The 16,907-nt window shown below is 44.5% G+C and overlaps 1 protein-coding gene across 6 annotated transcripts in view; it reads left to right on the top strand.

Moving 5' to 3' along the window:
• Positions 1-16,021, top strand: part of LOC120900785 (flocculation protein FLO11-like) — a 68,099-nt gene extending 52,078 nt beyond the window's left edge. For 3 of the 6 annotated variants that reach the window (XM_040308248.1, XM_040308246.1, XM_040308247.1), the window contains 4 exons: positions 919-1,275; positions 9,669-11,915; positions 14,444-14,608; positions 14,693-16,021. In XM_040308248.1, coding sequence (XP_040164182.1) covers positions 919-1,275; positions 9,669-11,915; positions 14,444-14,608; positions 14,693-14,767 — 2,844 coding nt within the window. In that variant the 3' untranslated portion in view covers positions 14,768-16,021. Of the gene's footprint in view, positions 1-918; positions 1,276-8,832; positions 9,299-9,668; positions 11,916-14,443; positions 14,609-14,692 lie in introns of those variants that run through there. The other 3 variants (XM_040308249.1, XM_040308251.1, XM_040308250.1) reach the window with 3 other exon arrangements.
• The last annotated feature ends 886 nt before the right edge of the window (positions 16,022-16,907 follow it).

Here is a 16,907-nt window from a genome sequence, read left to right as displayed (position 1 = left end):
TGCGATTGGGGTTATCAGCATGAACTCGTCTCGTTTTGTTTCGCTTCACTTTCGTAAGGAAGTGCACGAGGCAGCGATGTGCTGTGCGGGACCAATGCGATAGTAAAAGGGAATTGACTCCGTTCTGTGTTTACTGTATAGACTAGCCACCGATGTTCTTTTCAATCTATAATTTATTGAACTTTTTATATTACGACGCATCATCGACCTGTGCGGTGTGCTTTGCGATAGTGAAAGAGAACCATTCCCGCACAGTTTTCATGCGCTAGCTGGATGGCAACGTTACGCCTGGTAACGCTTTGTCGGAATTTCGAACACACTGCTTCGCAGATTGCATACTTTTAGGCGGATACACACGTTTATCCACTGCGGTAACGATGCATCGGAGAACGTCACACGGATGCATGAGGCTAAGTGAGAGGGACATAATTATAAACTTACTGGCAACCTTTGAGAACATTAAAATGGTGACCAAAGCGTAATAATAATGTAAAATATGTTTAACAAAATTAAAGTGTTTCGTTTCGGCATGAAATAATAAATATATTAATCATTTTAATGTGGTCCCCATCAATATTACCAAACCTGTGACAGTTTTTCTTTTCGTATGTTTAAGAACACACAAATAACAGAAAAAACCAAGCGTATTGCATATAAGTAAACCATATTCATTCCTTACTAATAAATTGTTTTTCAATTTTTTTCTTCTCTCTCCATGTTGCCATTTCGTTATACAAATACACACACACATACTAATTCATAATCATCGTGACCCTCCATTTGGGAATGTTTTTGTACTTTGTCTGTCCGATGTCTGTGATATGTTTTGCGTGTGTGTACGTGTGTGCGATTGTGCGTTTTTTTTTCGCCGTGATTGGCCGGTAACGATAACACGTGCACGGGGTACACCGCCTACAGGAAACGAAAGTGGAAACCGATGCGGCCGAAAATGAAAAGGACTCCACGACAGAAAAGACCACCAAAGAGGGTGGCGACGGTGGTGGCGGCGACACCAGTGTGGCCGCCGCATCCCCAACCTCGGAAGGTGCTGAATCGGACGCGAACAACAAAACGCTCGAAAATGGCAGCAACGACGAGTCGCTAAACGATAGCAAAGCGGCGGCGGCAGATGAGGCCACCAAGAAGGCAAAGAAACCGAAAAAGAAGTGGTCCTTCCGCAGCCTGTCGTTCAGCAAAAAGGACAAACAGAAACCGGCCAAAAAGGAGAAGGACGAGGAACGGGTGAACGGTGAATGCGAGAAAGTTCCCGAAGAGGTAAGTGGGGCGATCTTTTGTCAAACTAATTGGATAGTGATCTAGTTTTTTGTTTCGATTTACATCATATGTTGTCTTTGGGTTGAACAATGTGGAACAATTTAATTAAATAATTAATTAATTTTTGATATGTTTTATGTGTTTTTGGAGACTTGCCGTGTTAAATCCTTTGGGATAATATACTTAGCATGCAACGATAACCTTCCCATCTGTATTAAATACGTCTTCAAAAAATAACATTATCTGCAACTCAATACAGCAAACGTGTACCATATTAATACTGCCACCAGTTGTGAACAGTTATTATAGTGAGCTCATTTTTAATTTCACGCATCGTCTGCGTTCATCCGCTGTCATCAACATCACACGTTGATGTGGATAATCGCGCGGCAAATACCACCGACGCGCATTTAGAGACTCTGGTTAACTCAAATTGGCTTGGTTCCAAAATTTCAAAACAAACGTAACAGTAAACAGAGTTGTTGTGTAGTTTGTTTTGTTTACCACATTCTAGTTTCACTAATAATGGAAAAGTAAATTCTTGTAAAAGATAGAACAAAAAATAACTGTAACAAATGGTTATTGCTTTCCGGTTGATTCTATAATAATTCCGCAAATAAGACCTCTTTGCGTTTGTACGAGCAAGTGCTGTCGAATAAATCATATTTACATTAGATTCAACAGTACACATTCCAACTGGGTTAGCAAACAACAACAACGACACTGAGGCCAGTGTTACACCCAGTACACTTGGCTTTCGGTCTTTGCGAACGATGCGGCCAACGCAAAACTGCCGGGGCCACTGGTGAAGAAGTTCAGTGTCAAGAATGTTTTTCTTCCTTCTCCCGTTCGAGCAGAGAGAAGGGAGGGTGGTAAATATTATGTCGGCAGATGTGTGTGGCGCTGTCGTTTTTTCAGACGACATCATCGTCATCATCATCACCATCATGATTTCCTACATTTTTTCAAAATGAACGCCTATACGGCGCTGCATACCGTTTTCACTTTTCTTCCTAACAGCAACCATTCCCTTGTGGTTTGTATGTGTGTGGTGGTAGCTTGTGTTTTTCTGCATTTCAAGGATTTTACCGAACGAAATGTTTGTTATGTTGTTGAGGGGTTTTTTTTAATCCAACCGATTTATTCCGCAAAAAAACCCCGCAGAGGATATGTTTGGACGATTAGCAGCAGTGATCTATAGGCGATTGAAAGTAAGGAAAGGCAAAAAATATTTTACGAAATAGGAAAACGCTTGAGTTGTGGAGATGAAATTGGTATATGAATGATGGCTGAATGAACGGTCAGAAGCATCGTTTCTAAATGCAATCCTGAAATGTTGGTCGAGAACTCAAAGTGAAATAGAATTGCTGTGTACACATTAGCGTCTTCTGCTTGTTAGTCAATCCGTGAAGCTGGACAAGGTCGCATCTAATCTAAGCAGCAACACAGCGATGGGAATGTTAAAGAGCGAGTAGTAGTAGTGTTTTGAAATCCTGATACAATCGCCCCTTGAGAGCGCGTTGAATCAGAAAATATACGCTGATCAAAAAATCTGATCTTCTTTTGCACTAATCGCTCCGCACGCGCTCGTTGATTAGCATCATCGTCCTCTAATGTGGACCGCCATCTGCGCTACCGCCGCGGCGTTCCAAAAAGTTCAATTTGTCCGTAAGTAGTTGCGCGCAGGAGGGGGGAGTAGGGATGTGCTGCTGTTGAGTTTCTATTTTCGAAAATCGCGCATTGCACAAAACCACACTAAAGCAATATTCTTGCTCCTTCTCTCCCTCTCTCGCTAACTGGCATTGATGCACGATAGCGAAGGCACTAAAACGGATGGATGGAAATTTCGGAAAAAAACACATTTCGTTGTGCCAACCGGGAAATGATAGCGACCAATAAGTAAACGACGTTCGGTTTTTGGTCGCGTGCGCGTTGTACGGACATTAAAATTTTGGACCATGAAATCCAGTCGGAAACAGCGTTCGAGTGGGGTTCGCTTTTATTTAGTTTTAATATAAATTCAAACAGATTAATGTGTTGAATGTCGTTTTCGGTAATTTCTCAAATATTATGAGCATTTTAAGGAACCTCACGATAAGTTACAATAATTAGCTTGTTAACAATTGATTAAGTAATATTAAATAACATAATATTCGACTGTGAGCAGCGAGTTTGAAATAACTAGCACGTAGTTTGCGTCAACTTATGGTCAAGGTCAGCAAATTGCGCAAAATCAGCTGGTGTGTGTGTGTGTGTTGCAGAAACTAACACGCTGCGCAGATTCCTTTTCTATCGTCGACGCCCTGTCATAAGCACATGAGCGCGTGTGTTCGTTTATCACATTCTTTTTGTCATATGTAGTGTGCTTAGTGTTGACAGATGAATGCTAACAGCTAAGCGATGTAAGAATCTCAGTATAAAGTGATTTTCAAAAATAAACTGCTTTTTAACCAGCTTTGGCCCGTTAATAGTTTACCAAGCAAACCATTTAATCTTGCTTTGAGGATATATTTTACTCTTTAATGGTCTATTACATTTGTAAGCAATAAATCATTGTAATGTATAAACTTAAAAATATATTAGAGGAGGAAATTCGATTGTCCAAATTCGGCATCGAATTAGGTACATAAAAAAGACGGGTTTTTCCAATTGGAGGTTGTCAACTATTATTACATTTATTCGTTTTAATCGATTGACGATGTTTTTAATTGCATATCATACCGTTGACTCTCGCACCGGCCTTTTTGTATGTGCTGTTCAAGTGTTTTTGCGTAAAGCCCCTGATGTGCAAAAACAAAATAACAGCTAGGGGAATACTATACGCCCTCTTTTTAAATCCTTTTTAAAGTTAAATCCTACGCTGTTTGGGGTGCATGGATTGCAAAATCAGCATTCGCATAACTTCCCGTTCCCTCCGTTTTAGTAGGGTTTAAATAAAAAAGAAGGGAGAGAGAGAGAGAGAGAGTTCCTTCCTTTTGGCGAAGTATATTTGTGCGAAACAAATCTTGATCCATCCAAGTTTTAATGGCAGGGGTGGCTTTAGAATGGTTGTGGGGGTACTGTTGATGAATTTGTATGGGCGTTCCGTGATCGACTTTTCCGTCATCGGACACGCGCGTTTGGAAAACGCAAAGAAAAGGTGTAGGGCTAGATAGGAATCGCAAACTCTACAGCTGATTGGCAGGAAGTGTATAACAGGGGGATGGAAAGGCAGAAAAAAATGTTCGATGACTCACAGCCCCAGACAGACGACGACGACGACGACGAAGACTGTAGGCAAGCGGCTACGATGTACCTTAAATGGGTATTATTCTAGTTAAGATCTTGGTGTTTGGCAAGTATGGAGTGCTGTGTGCACTGCGGGAATAAACTAAACATAAAATAAAGGGGACGCACATTATACGTTGGCATATATTTACCTTCCTGTAAACAATCGATCAAATAGCGCACACATATATTGTTTTACCATTCTGAGCTCGTTTTGACGATATGCCCAGGATAATGAACGCACGCGATGAAAGTAGGAAGTGCACTGCATTAACCGGATGTTTTAAAAAAAATGCAACTACACAGGGGCAAAAGATTGAATTTCTAATATTAAGGTGAATATTTTTAATGCGCATTTATTTTGCCATGTTTTTGGAGCAAGCCCACCATGAAATGACGTACGTTTGCTTTACTCTCTCCCGCTCTCTATCTATCTCTCTATCTATTTTGCCATCTGTTGTTTGTAGTGATGCGGGGGGAGTCATGGATTTGAATGCATTTGGCAAGACTACTGGTGGGGGTGGGCGCTAGATGGGAGATCTGGTGCTCGCGCGCGATTGTAATATATTTTTCTTTTGCTGACGCATATTTATCCGTCGCGCCTAATTTAAGCAACACTGCTGCTGCTGCTGGTGTGTGGATTGAATTGAATGGCGCTTTTTTGGTGTGTTCTGTGTTGGGACCTTTTTTTTCGTTGCATCACCGGCCGGAGCAAAATAAACAAAAATCGGCACTGTGTGTTCCGGTTTGTTTATTTAGAGAAGAAACAAAAAGAAGCAAAAATATTGCAAATTTGACAGCGTCATACACTAGCTTGTGTGCTGTGTGTCCTTGCTCCGAGTAATTAGCATTAGAGCGGAAGTGGGAATGAGGAAACTGTAACATTTGTTTTATCTTTTCCATTTCAAACGCTATAGAAAACACAAACGATTAATAGATACACAGATGAGATAATAGAGATGGTGGTAGGAATGTTAGGCTTTTGAAAAACTATTCATAGTAATCGTTTGCAAACTACACAAATTCATTCTTCAGACAGCAGTGTCACTGCCGCCACGCTGCAAGGACAGGACGGACGCCATAAAAGGCACCTGTTTTACCGTTATGGACTGTGTTTTTTCTTCTTCTCTAGTTTTATTAAACATTTCCTCCTGTGGAGCGCTTGTCTGGGTGTCTTTCAGCCCAAAATTAGTATCGTTTCTGGCACAACCGGTAAGCACACAAAAAGTCGTGTAAATCCCACTATGATTACCATTTAGGCGGTCGGATTACTTCTTTTGGAGCACTACTGTTGCCTGTCGTAGGAGTGAAACTGTCCGGAAGAGTCTGCAAGGTGCTGGTTTTTGGTTGTAGTACTACCTGTTATAGCGATTTATGGTGCGCTTTGCTATGAACTACCAATGCCGAGCACCGACAAGGAAGGTTTACTGTGCTAATAATGAATGCAAATGAAGAATACATTGGGCCAAGGAACATCCAAAGATTGGAGAAGATGAACTTTTCTGTGTTGATCAGTTTGTGATATGATGTAGTAAGCCCACTAAATTTGATGTTTTGTATTAACCCGTCCAGCATGAAAGCGATGCAAGTAAATTAGATTAACACGGGATAGATGGGCAGCCATCCACGCAATGGTCACGCAATTTTCTCCCCTATCCAATCAGGTAGAGCAAATTCCTTTCGTATCAGCTTGCCAACCCCGACAACGGCTTTGTCTCTATGTCACGTTGCAGCTTGCGGAATCTGCATCTCCATCTGCAGCACCGTTCTTCTTCTTCTGCTTCTTCTTTGGCTGCAGTGTGTGTCCCCTTGCAGTGTCAACGTACCGGCCGGAATGTGTGGGAGAAGGAAAAGGCACACAACAACGCAATAGCTACGCCTGATTGATTTTAGCCAGGGCTCTCTCGCTGCTGCTGCTGCTGCGCTCAAGCACACTCCTCCGTTGTTTTATGGCCTGCTCTGCTGCACCATTTCGGAAGCCATAAACCATTCTCCTGCAATATCACGCCATTTTCCGGCGAACCAAGATTGCATCGGCGTGTGTGTGCGCGACGCAGTGGTAATGGGTATCTTTTTACTGTTTGCCTCCTTCTTGGTGCCTCTATATACTTTGGTGCCCCGCTCGGCAGTCGAAATTGCATCGCATGGGAGAATGTGGCCCGTCGTCTGAAGGTTACTGTGTGCAGCAGTTTATAGTTTCTATTTTGCAGAGGTAATACAAGAAAAGGTTGACATTTATGCTTCCCAAAAAAAAAAAAAAGAAGAAAGATCCGAGCTGATCTAGCACAGCCTGCAAGCACACATTCCCGTTTGGTGAAGAAAGTCAGCCTCCTCCCACGTGTGTGGTTTACGTTTTTAACCGGACGTCCCACCACACATATCTCAGCAGTTAAGCGGAAGTGAATGATGCTTAATTGAAAACTGAAGAGCATGTAAATATGGTTCCGAGCCTTCGTCCGTTCGTTCGTTAAGAAGCATCGCTCGCAAAACGGGGTGCTGATTTATTGTTGATTTTTGCATCCACTTTATTTCCTTCGGAGCTTTCGGATCCATTCGGTACCCGTATGGTCTCCATCTTCTCGGCGAGCGACGGTGGGCGATATGCACATTCGTTCCCATCCGCAAAGCAAAGCAATGATGGTGTACGCGGTTCCCCCTTGAACCGAGGCCACAAGACGGACGGAATGTGCTCTGGATAAAGTTTTTCTTCCACTACGCGAAAGTACTGGCTCTCGCCATATAGCCCTTTTCTTGATGAGTCTCATAGTATTGCTATTATTTCGCCATTTATTATGTGCTTCTCGTGTGTGGGACGTCTGCGCTTGAGCGAAAATCAGCCTTCCGCCGCCTGTAAATGTCCGCTTAATGGATGGATTTAATTTTTGCACTACGATTTATAATTCTTAAACTAAATCGTAGTATAATGCTGTTAATCGCCTTTGCACTGCACTTTGTCTGCAGCAGTTGCAGTTGCAGTTTTACTGCAACTGCTACATGACGTTGTGTATTCAAAAAAGAAGAATGCTCTCACACGTGACTAATGTACGGAAAAGAATATCTCTCTCAAGTGTAAACAGAACAGCAGCGATGCGGCTTGAGGTGGGGAGACCACACCATGATGACAGGAAATAAAAGGGCCCTTGTTTTTCCCGGTTTTCTTTGCAAACGTTGCTCAGTTGTGTCGGCTTCAGTGTACGATTGGCATCGAGAAATGCACGCGGGGCAGCGTCCATCATCATCCCACACGCTACGGATCGGTTTGTGCCAACACCGGGGACCGCCGCCAAGTTTTGCTTCCTTCCCGTCCTCCTTACGCTACAAACTCCCCCTTCAAGACTGGTTCTCCATTCTATCTCACTAAAAAAATACACCCTGTGCGCGCAAACTGAATGAACTGAAGCGAAATATCATTCCGCTCTACGGCTTTACGTCTCTACGCCTGTCCCGCGTGCGGCGGATGCTGCAAAAGATCCGTTCGGACGCGTCCACTTGAATAGGTTCTTCTTGCGCCGGAAAGCCGGAAAAGCGTGGCGAGGTGTAGATCGAGTACGAGAGAGAGAGGGAGCGTGAGAGAGCGAGCTAGTGAGCACGACTTTCCTCATTGTGCAGTCATTTTTTTTTCTCTCTTCCATGTGGGGCCCGCGCAGTGGTGTCACTTTTACTATTGCCCACCCCAGAAGCTGTTGCCATCCTTTCAAGATGCATATGTGTGTGTGTGTGTCTGTGTTGGTGGAGGTGTACGATGGCGTTATGTTGTGTGTGGGTTCTCAAAAATGTGTTCCGTCCGGGGGATCGTTTTGCTTGCTCTGCTCCACTGAGGGCAAAAGCGTACCCCTCGGGGGTGAGATGGATGGATTACTCACCCGCAGGAGAGCGCGGATCGGGAATGAAAAGGGGAGGGTGTAGGCCGAGATTCGCCCACCACTATTCCCCCTTTTCCCCATGCTGGTATGCTCGGTTGGGGTATGCGGTATTTCCTAGGTCAACTTTTTGCTCGATCCTCTGCCTAGTGTGTAACGGCCCGAATCCGTATAGACGACAACGACGGCGACGACAATGTCTGCAGAGAAAGGGGTGCGTTCAAAGGCGGGGGGAAAAGGTAGGAAGGTGGCAAATGAGAAAGGGAAATATCGAGTGTGTTTGTGTGTGTGTGCGTCGGTGTGTGAGTGGTGGTGTCTCCGAAGACGTTGGCCACCCTCTCGAACGGCTCGAAGGAGCAGAGTGGCGGACACAGACAAACACACACACCATCCACGGAGGGATATATAAATTAAATTGTATTGCGCTGCGGTGGTTCAGTTTTAGCCAAAGCTTACGCCGGGAACGGTCAACCTATCGTTTGCGGGAAAATACACACATTTTCTTCTCGATCGTTTGAATCGCGCTGTTGGAAAAGTTTGCTTCATCAGTTTTAAGATATTCCATCACACACCGCGCGTGGGGAGAAGCGTTGGAAACTTTTGCTGCTACAGAACAGATTCGGTGTGACGGTGCTGGTATATGCAGTTAGTCGCAAGTGATCTTAGCGACATAACGTGCGTGTTTCCGTGTGCTGTGTGTGCCTAAATTTTCCCGAAAAGTGACATTCTAAGTGATTCAGTGCAATATTCTATCAATCTAACGTTGGTTCAGTTTTCTTTGTGCTTTTGCAAAGAAAACTGCTGAATAAAAGCTTGCCAATATTTTGCCAGCAATAGTGATCGCTTTAGTTGTCGGTGGCCTATTGATTCTGTACTTCGCAATGGGTGGTGTTAAGGTGAATAAGTTAATAAGAAATCAATATCCACCGTGTGCCTGTGTAGGGAGGTTTTGTGCGACGTTTTCGATTAGAACTTGTAAACCCTCCTGTGGGAAATGAATTTTATAAGCAACTGAAACCAAAATATCGTTTAAATTTATTGTTCATTTAAAAGTCTTCTTTTTTGCTCCACAAGGTTGAGATTTGAATATTATTTGTAAATTGAGTAGGTGACGACCGCATAGGATCAAATTTGTAATTGAGTTCAATTAAGTAATTAATTAAATTGAAGTGGAATTTACGTTTTTTTTAAACAATCTTCAAAATATTTTTGCAATTTAATATTAATATTCTCCTCTTTTTGTTGCTCCCCTGTGTTTATCTCCAGCCCACTGAGGATGCCGTTGCCGGTACTACTACTGCTGCTGTTGCTGCCGTCGCTCAGGAAGCCGCTTCCAGCACGGCCGAAGCCGGCGCGAGCGAACCGAAAGCAGAAGCCGCCGCTGTGACTGCTGCTGCCTCCGAAGTTTCGACGACCACCGCTGTAGCTGCTCCCGCCGCCGTTGAAGCCGCTGCCGACGTTGCTGCTGCTGCTCCGGCTGCTGATGTAACGACCACTACGACCACCACCACTAGCGCTCCCGCCGTCGACAGCACCAAAGTAGAGGAACCGGCGATCGAGGCAGTGTCCGTCGCGGCCCAAGAATCGGCTGCCCCGGTCGCCCCGGCCGAGCCTAAGCCGGTCGAGAACGGCGATGGCCCGAAAGAGGTTTCACCAGTAGTGGCGGAAGAGCCGGCCGTCGTCCCACCACCGGCAGTACAGGAAGACAAGCCGGAGCCGGAAACAACCACTGCTGCTGCTGCGGCCCCGGCTGACGAGCAAGTAGTTGAGCCGGCAGTTGTTGAGGTAAACAGTTCTACTACTACTACTACCACTACTACTACTAGTACCACTACCACTACCAGTAGTTCTGCCGTTGAGGTCGAAACCGCCAAGCCCGAGCAGTCGGCAGTAGAGAGCGAAGTTGTTGCTGCTGCTGCTGCTGCTACTACTACTTCTACTACCCCTTCCGATACTACCACACTCGAAAATAGTACTACCGGTGTTCCCCCCACCGCCACCATCGCCGCCGACAGTGTCGCCGCTAGCGAGTCGGACAAGCTTGCTGATGGTGGTGAGAGTACGCCCCCACCCCCACTACCCTCCATTCCTCCACCCTCTCAGGTGATGGTGTTCGTTGAGGCTTCTCTGTCGCAGGTCGCGAATGAGCCGTCGTCGGTGGAGGAGAGTGCAGCGTCGTTGGTTTCGGTTCCGTCCGAGGATCCGTCCGCGGAGGTGGCAGCTGCCGCTCCGACCGGTTGCCCTCTTCCCTCTCCCGTTGTTCCCCCCGTCGAAGGTTCGAACGTTGAAGTGATGGGGGATGTCAGTCCACTCGCTCCATCGGCTGCCGTAGCTCCGGTGGAGGAAGCTCCGGTTGCTGCTCCCGCCGAAGAGCAAACAACTGAGCAGCAGACGCCCGAAGTAGTGGCTGAGGAGCCGCCGGTCGTTGCGGAAAAGAAGGTCGTCGCCGATGTGATGGCAGCTGCGCCAGCCGTGCCGGAGGAGGAGCAACCCTCGGTAACGGACGAGATGAAGGAAACGGTTTCCAAGGCCGTGGGTGAAATTCTCGAGCAAGCGGTTGATAAGATCGAAAGTGGAGACGTGCCGCAGGCTGTTGTCGCTGCTGTCGCTCCTGCTGCTGCTCCTGCCGTAGAGGAGGAAGCAACCGTCCCGCTGTCGGTGGAAGCAGTTGCTGCAGTACCGCTACCGGCGGACCTGGAGGCAGTGGATGAGATCAGTAACAACATTGACGATCTGCCACCGCCACCACCACCACCAGCGGTCGATGACGAGGAAACGGTGCCGGATTCTCTGCCCTCGCCGCTGCCCACGATTGCTGCCGCTGTCCCTGCCGAGCTGCTGGACGGTGGAGCGGACGACCTGAAGCAGCAGGATACCAGCGTCCTCTCGGTTGACATCTCGTCCCCGCTGCCGCAAAACAGTCTCGAATCGCTTCCGTCGCCGCCGACCCTGTCCCAGAGCGATGTCAGCCTGCCTCCGCCGCCAGAGTCTCCGACCGTCGGCGGCATGCCCGAGCAGCAGCAGCAGGCGGCTGGCGTCCTGCCCGAGCCGGAAGTTGAATCTGCCACCGCTGCCGCCGCCGCCGCCCTCCCGTCGCCGCCTCCGCCATCTGCACCATCATCTGCGGGTGACGATCCTATCAGCTCTTCCACCATCCCACCACCAACATCATCATCATCCTCCCTTCCAGCAGCAGCAGAAGTAGAAGTAGCGAAGCAAGAAGTAGAAGAAGAAGCACTAACTCAGCAGCAGACGGCGGTGGAAGCGGCGCCAGAAGTCGCTTGCGATGAAAGTGAATCCGCCAAGAATGATGCTAGCAGCAGTAGCGCGGAGAAGAAGAAGGAGGAGGAGGCAGCAAGTGCCGGCGAAGAGGAGGCGCAGCAGGACAGCAGCAGCGCAGCAGCAACGGTGGTGGCAGCGTCGGCGAAACCGGTGGCGGCAGAGACAGAAACCGATGTGGCGGCCCCGGCGGTGGCCGTACCGGCGGAAGTAGAGGAAACTGTCGCGCAAAAGGTGAATAATCTTTCACACTCACTCTTCTACTCTCTGTTAGCGAATCCACAACACTACTACTACAACTACAGCAACAGCCCATCTTACCATCCTACTCCCATACCTAGGAACGAGAAGCAAACGTGAAGCGCAGCACAACACCAACCACGCGCGCGCGTCTGTGTGTGTGCTGCCTTACACGCGTTTGTTTAGATTGCTTTGTTTGATTGTTTGTTTTGTTTTGTTTGTTTGTTTGTTTGTTTGTCTGTTTGTTTGTTTAATTTTGTTTTCTTTTCCTTCTGTTGTCTATCGAAACAAACGTGCGATATAAACTTACACTTACACACTTATACACCCTCATTTATATATCATACATACATGTTTACATCACACACTCTCAAATTGCTGTGCGAGTGCAGACTTCCTTCAAACCCTCCTACCGTAACATGGCGATCGATGACGATGGTCCAACGGAAAAGGGGAAACAGATCGCGACAGCTACCACTACCACTACTACCACCACCACCACCATCCAAGTGCAGTTAATTTTTAACGTTGTTTCTGTTCTATTTTTCGTTGGCGCCATCTTTTCGATATCCGTTTGTTTTTCCTGTTTCCTTTTGCTGTCCCTTTAAAGTTCTGTTACCTGATTTCGATGTTGCTCTTTCTCATGAAGCTATTTTTGTTCCGTTAATAATTTGGCTGCCTGCTGGCTGTTTTCCTCCTTTCGTACATGTTTCGTTTTTTTTTATATTGTTTAAATTTTATTAGGACATTGTTTATAGTGTTGTTGTGTGCATTGTTTTAATTTATTGACCAAACAGTTCTAACCGGTTTGCCTAGCAGATTAACACGTTTTATTTAACATTGTTTTATATTAATTTATTCTGGTGATGGTGTTATTTAGAGGGAATAAGGACTCGGTTTATGTTTAGGACAGTTTTATTTATTATTGCACTTTATTTACTTTTTTGTAATAATTATGATACATTTTGTGTTTGTTTTAGAAGAACTCTGAGTTGAAGCTAGTGCAACATTGAATTCGTAATGGAATTGAATGATTGCTACTGCTTATGGTTTGTTTTTTTCGAAGGCATAGAAACGATTTACTTGTATTTTCTTATCTGATTAGTTTGTGTTTTTTTTCTCATATTGGTATACTAGTTTTGTGGTCATGTTGTTCTAATTTTGAATTGATTATTCAAACCTTCAGTCTTCGTCATTGGTATTGATGGGGCAATATTTTGGGGAAATCGTTAGCGACATTTTATCTTGCTTTTTTTGTATTAAATTAGTTATTTATCACTTATTATAGTTTTAGCTAGTTACGATATCCGTCTTGACGATTTTTGTTTCCCATATCTGTGGATTGTTTGCCTTTAGAGAGTACTTCGATGCATTCTGCGTTGCAACCGTGTGGTGTTTTCTCGTGTCTTGTGATTTACATTATTAGGATCAACATTGAACCACTTTCTTAGAAGTTAATTAAAATGGAAATTCTCGCTACATGCAACCCATTTAACACTGATACTTCATTCGCATCTTCCATGTTTCGATAGACGATGATTGCAACATTTGTACAATAGGTCAAAGTTTTCTGTTCTGCATAGTGTGTGCTGTTCGACGAAAGGTGCTGCAAGTCTTTGTATTAATCGATATCTTCATTGCATCCTCCTAGTAGCGCGTCTGCTGGCATGTTCCACACTTTCTAGTTGCTTTGATTTTGTTTTTTTAGCTAACCATTCACCTCGAACGACGCAACCGTGTATAGACTGTGTTGGTGCATTGCAGCTGGTGTTCATGTATAATTTTTCGGTCTCGAAAGGTCGTTCTCTGTCCACATTTCGATTGTTTCTAGAGCACATTCGTTTTTTTTTACATCAGTTCGTGTACATCGCAGGGGCGGCTGGGTGTTTTTCCCCCTCTAAGTGCATACATACTCTCATCGGAACGCTACATAGATACGGTTCAGATTGTACACATGCCTTGCAAGATATGCTCCAAAACTCCTCCGTTCGATCGCTGGTTTGAATAGAATGCTAACTAATCCGTTAATGTATGGTGTTTGGTGTGCGTGTGTGTTTGTGTGTGAGTGTGCGCTTCGAATTACATTTTATTGTAAAATTGACCTGCTATTTGCTCTTGAGGTTGTTGCGTCCTTTCTCACCGGCGGAGGTGTGTCTCGCCCATGCAAAACCTGTATATATTTGTTAATATTTACACAAATTTTCGTTTTCTCTTTCTCTCTTTCCACCTATTTCTTTTTCTCTTTTATCATCACAATTCCTTCTTTCCCACTCTCTCTCGCTCTCTCTCTCTGTTTATTCCTATCAAAACATCCAAATTTTTCCTCGCTCCTGTCTGCAATTGCACTTGGCGTATCGCGCGTCCTGTTGTCACCCCCTTTCCGTCATCCTTTATGTGCGGCGCGTGTTCCTGATCTTCCTGTATGGCCCCCTCTGGTTGGCTGAACATCCTCGACATAACATCTACACAATGTCGAATGTGCCATGTGTGTTGCGCGCCATCATCATCGTCGCCACCACCAGCAGCAGAACGGTACGGCTGACCATGGAACCAGCAATGGTACGACCGAAAATGGCAAAGCTGAAAACGGCACTACCGAGAACGGCACGGTCGAAAACGGCCAGAACGGTGTCCACGAAACGTCCGCCACAGAAAGTCTGAACGGAGAGGCTGAGCACAAAAAGGAGGTAATTGCAAATCGTCCGCCATCTGAAATGTGCATTTCAGGATACTGATCGATTAATTTTTGCTTTTCTTTTTTTTTTGTATAGGAGAAAATTCCAGAAAAGGCCGCTCAGCTTCAGCAACCGCCACCACCAGCAGCTCCGGAAGTAACGGCCGAGTAAAATGCAAGTTTTGGCTGAACGCAAATGACAGCATCTATTGATTATTAATTAATTATAATTCTTATTATTAATAATAATAATTATAAAAAAACACACACAACACAACACAACACAGAAAAAGGAATCATACAACACAAACGATTATGGAAAAACAAATAAAAAGGGAATAATAAGTTACAACTTCGAGGAAGCGGAAGGGAGGAAGCGCATGTACGAACGAAAAAGAAAGTGATGTGTGGAGCGAGTGAATTGAAATGGTGTTACGACAAGGAGCAACGAAATGTGAGAACAATTTACACACACAAAAAATATTGTTCGTACGATAACGAAAAACAACCGAATCAAACTACTGCAACATGAAGGTTTTAATTCCTCTCGTCTCTTCAGCATCAACACACACGTATAAACCACCAATAAGAAACATTTGAATTTAGTCTTAACCGTAAATGGTCTTTTATAAAACATTTGATTAAAGTACGTAAAGAGAGAAGAGCCAAGAGGTATCAAAAACAGCTCCCCACAACAACAAAAAAAACGTTGGCTCACACGAAACGAATGGTTTATATAGTTATGTTGTTAATAGCAATGTGTAAAGCAGGAAAAAAAAAAACAAAATGAAAATCTCTCGTCTGTATCGGCAAAAAGGAAAATGGCATCCTCCTAATTAGACTGCTTTAGGTTGTGCAGGGCCAAGCAAAAGTGCGGTTAGAACGCGAACACGAAACAAACTCGCACACACACACATTCATTCTTATATTGTAGAAATTTGTCATTCAAATGCCAGTACAAGAATATTAGTATGCCCGGGAAGGAGGGGAGGGGGCAGTTGGTCAAAACGAAACAAACGGCGTTTTGGGAAACGATTGTATCGCGGAACACGACCCCCCCGAAGTGTGTGATCGATGTAAATGTACGAACTTTCCTTTTGTTTTTTTTTAAATAGCAACTATCTAAAACCGGGTGAAGAAACACACCGTCAGAGTGTCGTCCTTTTTCAGAATAGAAAGCATAATTAGGGGAACGCGAACGAGAGAATAGGGGATGATGAGGGGGTTTTTTGCCCTCCGCTGTTGCTCCTACCGCAAGCCCCGTGTGCAGGCGTTACGTGTGCGGTGTGAGGGGTCTGTTAGTTAGGCGGAGGGGGGAAAACGACGGCGGCAATTTCCTGCTCCCTTTTGCTACCTTTTTTTTCTTTTAATTATTATACAAAGAAGAGTACATCAATAAACCTTTTCAAACAAACCTACAAACAAATGGGAATGCCGCGCACGATCGGCAAGTTATTGTTTTTTTTATTTTGTTTTTTCTTCTTTTTTTCTCCCATTAGGTTTATCTTTTTCGTTAACAAAAATGCATGTGTGTGCGAGAGAGATAAAGTAGGTAAAGTATGTGAGTGATTGAGTTTTAACCGTTTGTACTGTCTAGAGTTCCATTATTTTCTAATGTGACCACCGTGAACGAGCATTCAATGCTGTACCAGACATCGGATGATAAGTCGAATAAGAACAAGGACGTTTTTCCGGTGCACGAAGCGAATGCTGTTTGTGATAAACAGCGTAAGTGGATTCTTACAGTACTATAAAAGTGGCGAAAAATAATGAATTCACTCCATTTTTTTCATCTGAACTCTAGAAGTAAAGCATGAGCAGTGAATTGAATTGAACTGACTACGGAAAGAATTGAATAGTTAGACAGCTAGCTCGGAGACGGAAGAAGGGTCCCACACAACGCGGATACGAATACCTCAGTTGGAGTGGAATTTAAAAATAAAATAAAACACACATTTTACCAACAACGAGTATATATGTGACTCAAGATCGAATACAGAAACAAAAAATGCTGATTAGGAATCACTAGTTCCAATACTACCAATTGGACGTTAGACGATACGATGTTTTTAAAACGTAATTTAAAAAGAAAAAAATGGAGAAAAAGGAACCGCTGGAAGAATTGAAAATAAAATTATTTCTACGTTTTATTTTATCTTTTTAGAATAAAAATAGTTTATAAACGAATGGAAAGGAAGCGATACAAAGGAACACGGAGCAAGAGAATGGGTCGAAATAGTGCAGTAGTGCAACGAGAGAGATCAAATTCATTCCATAGAACGTGATCGTTACATCCACCAGCGGAAAGGAAT

The sequence above is a fragment of the Anopheles arabiensis genome, chromosome 3, assembly GCF_016920715.1.
Source record: "Anopheles arabiensis isolate DONGOLA chromosome 3, AaraD3, whole genome shotgun sequence".
NCBI lineage: Eukaryota > Metazoa > Arthropoda > Insecta > Diptera > Culicidae > Anopheles > Anopheles arabiensis.
The sequence above is the reverse complement of the archived record's forward strand: the minus strand, read 5'-3'. Positions and strand labels throughout refer to the sequence as shown.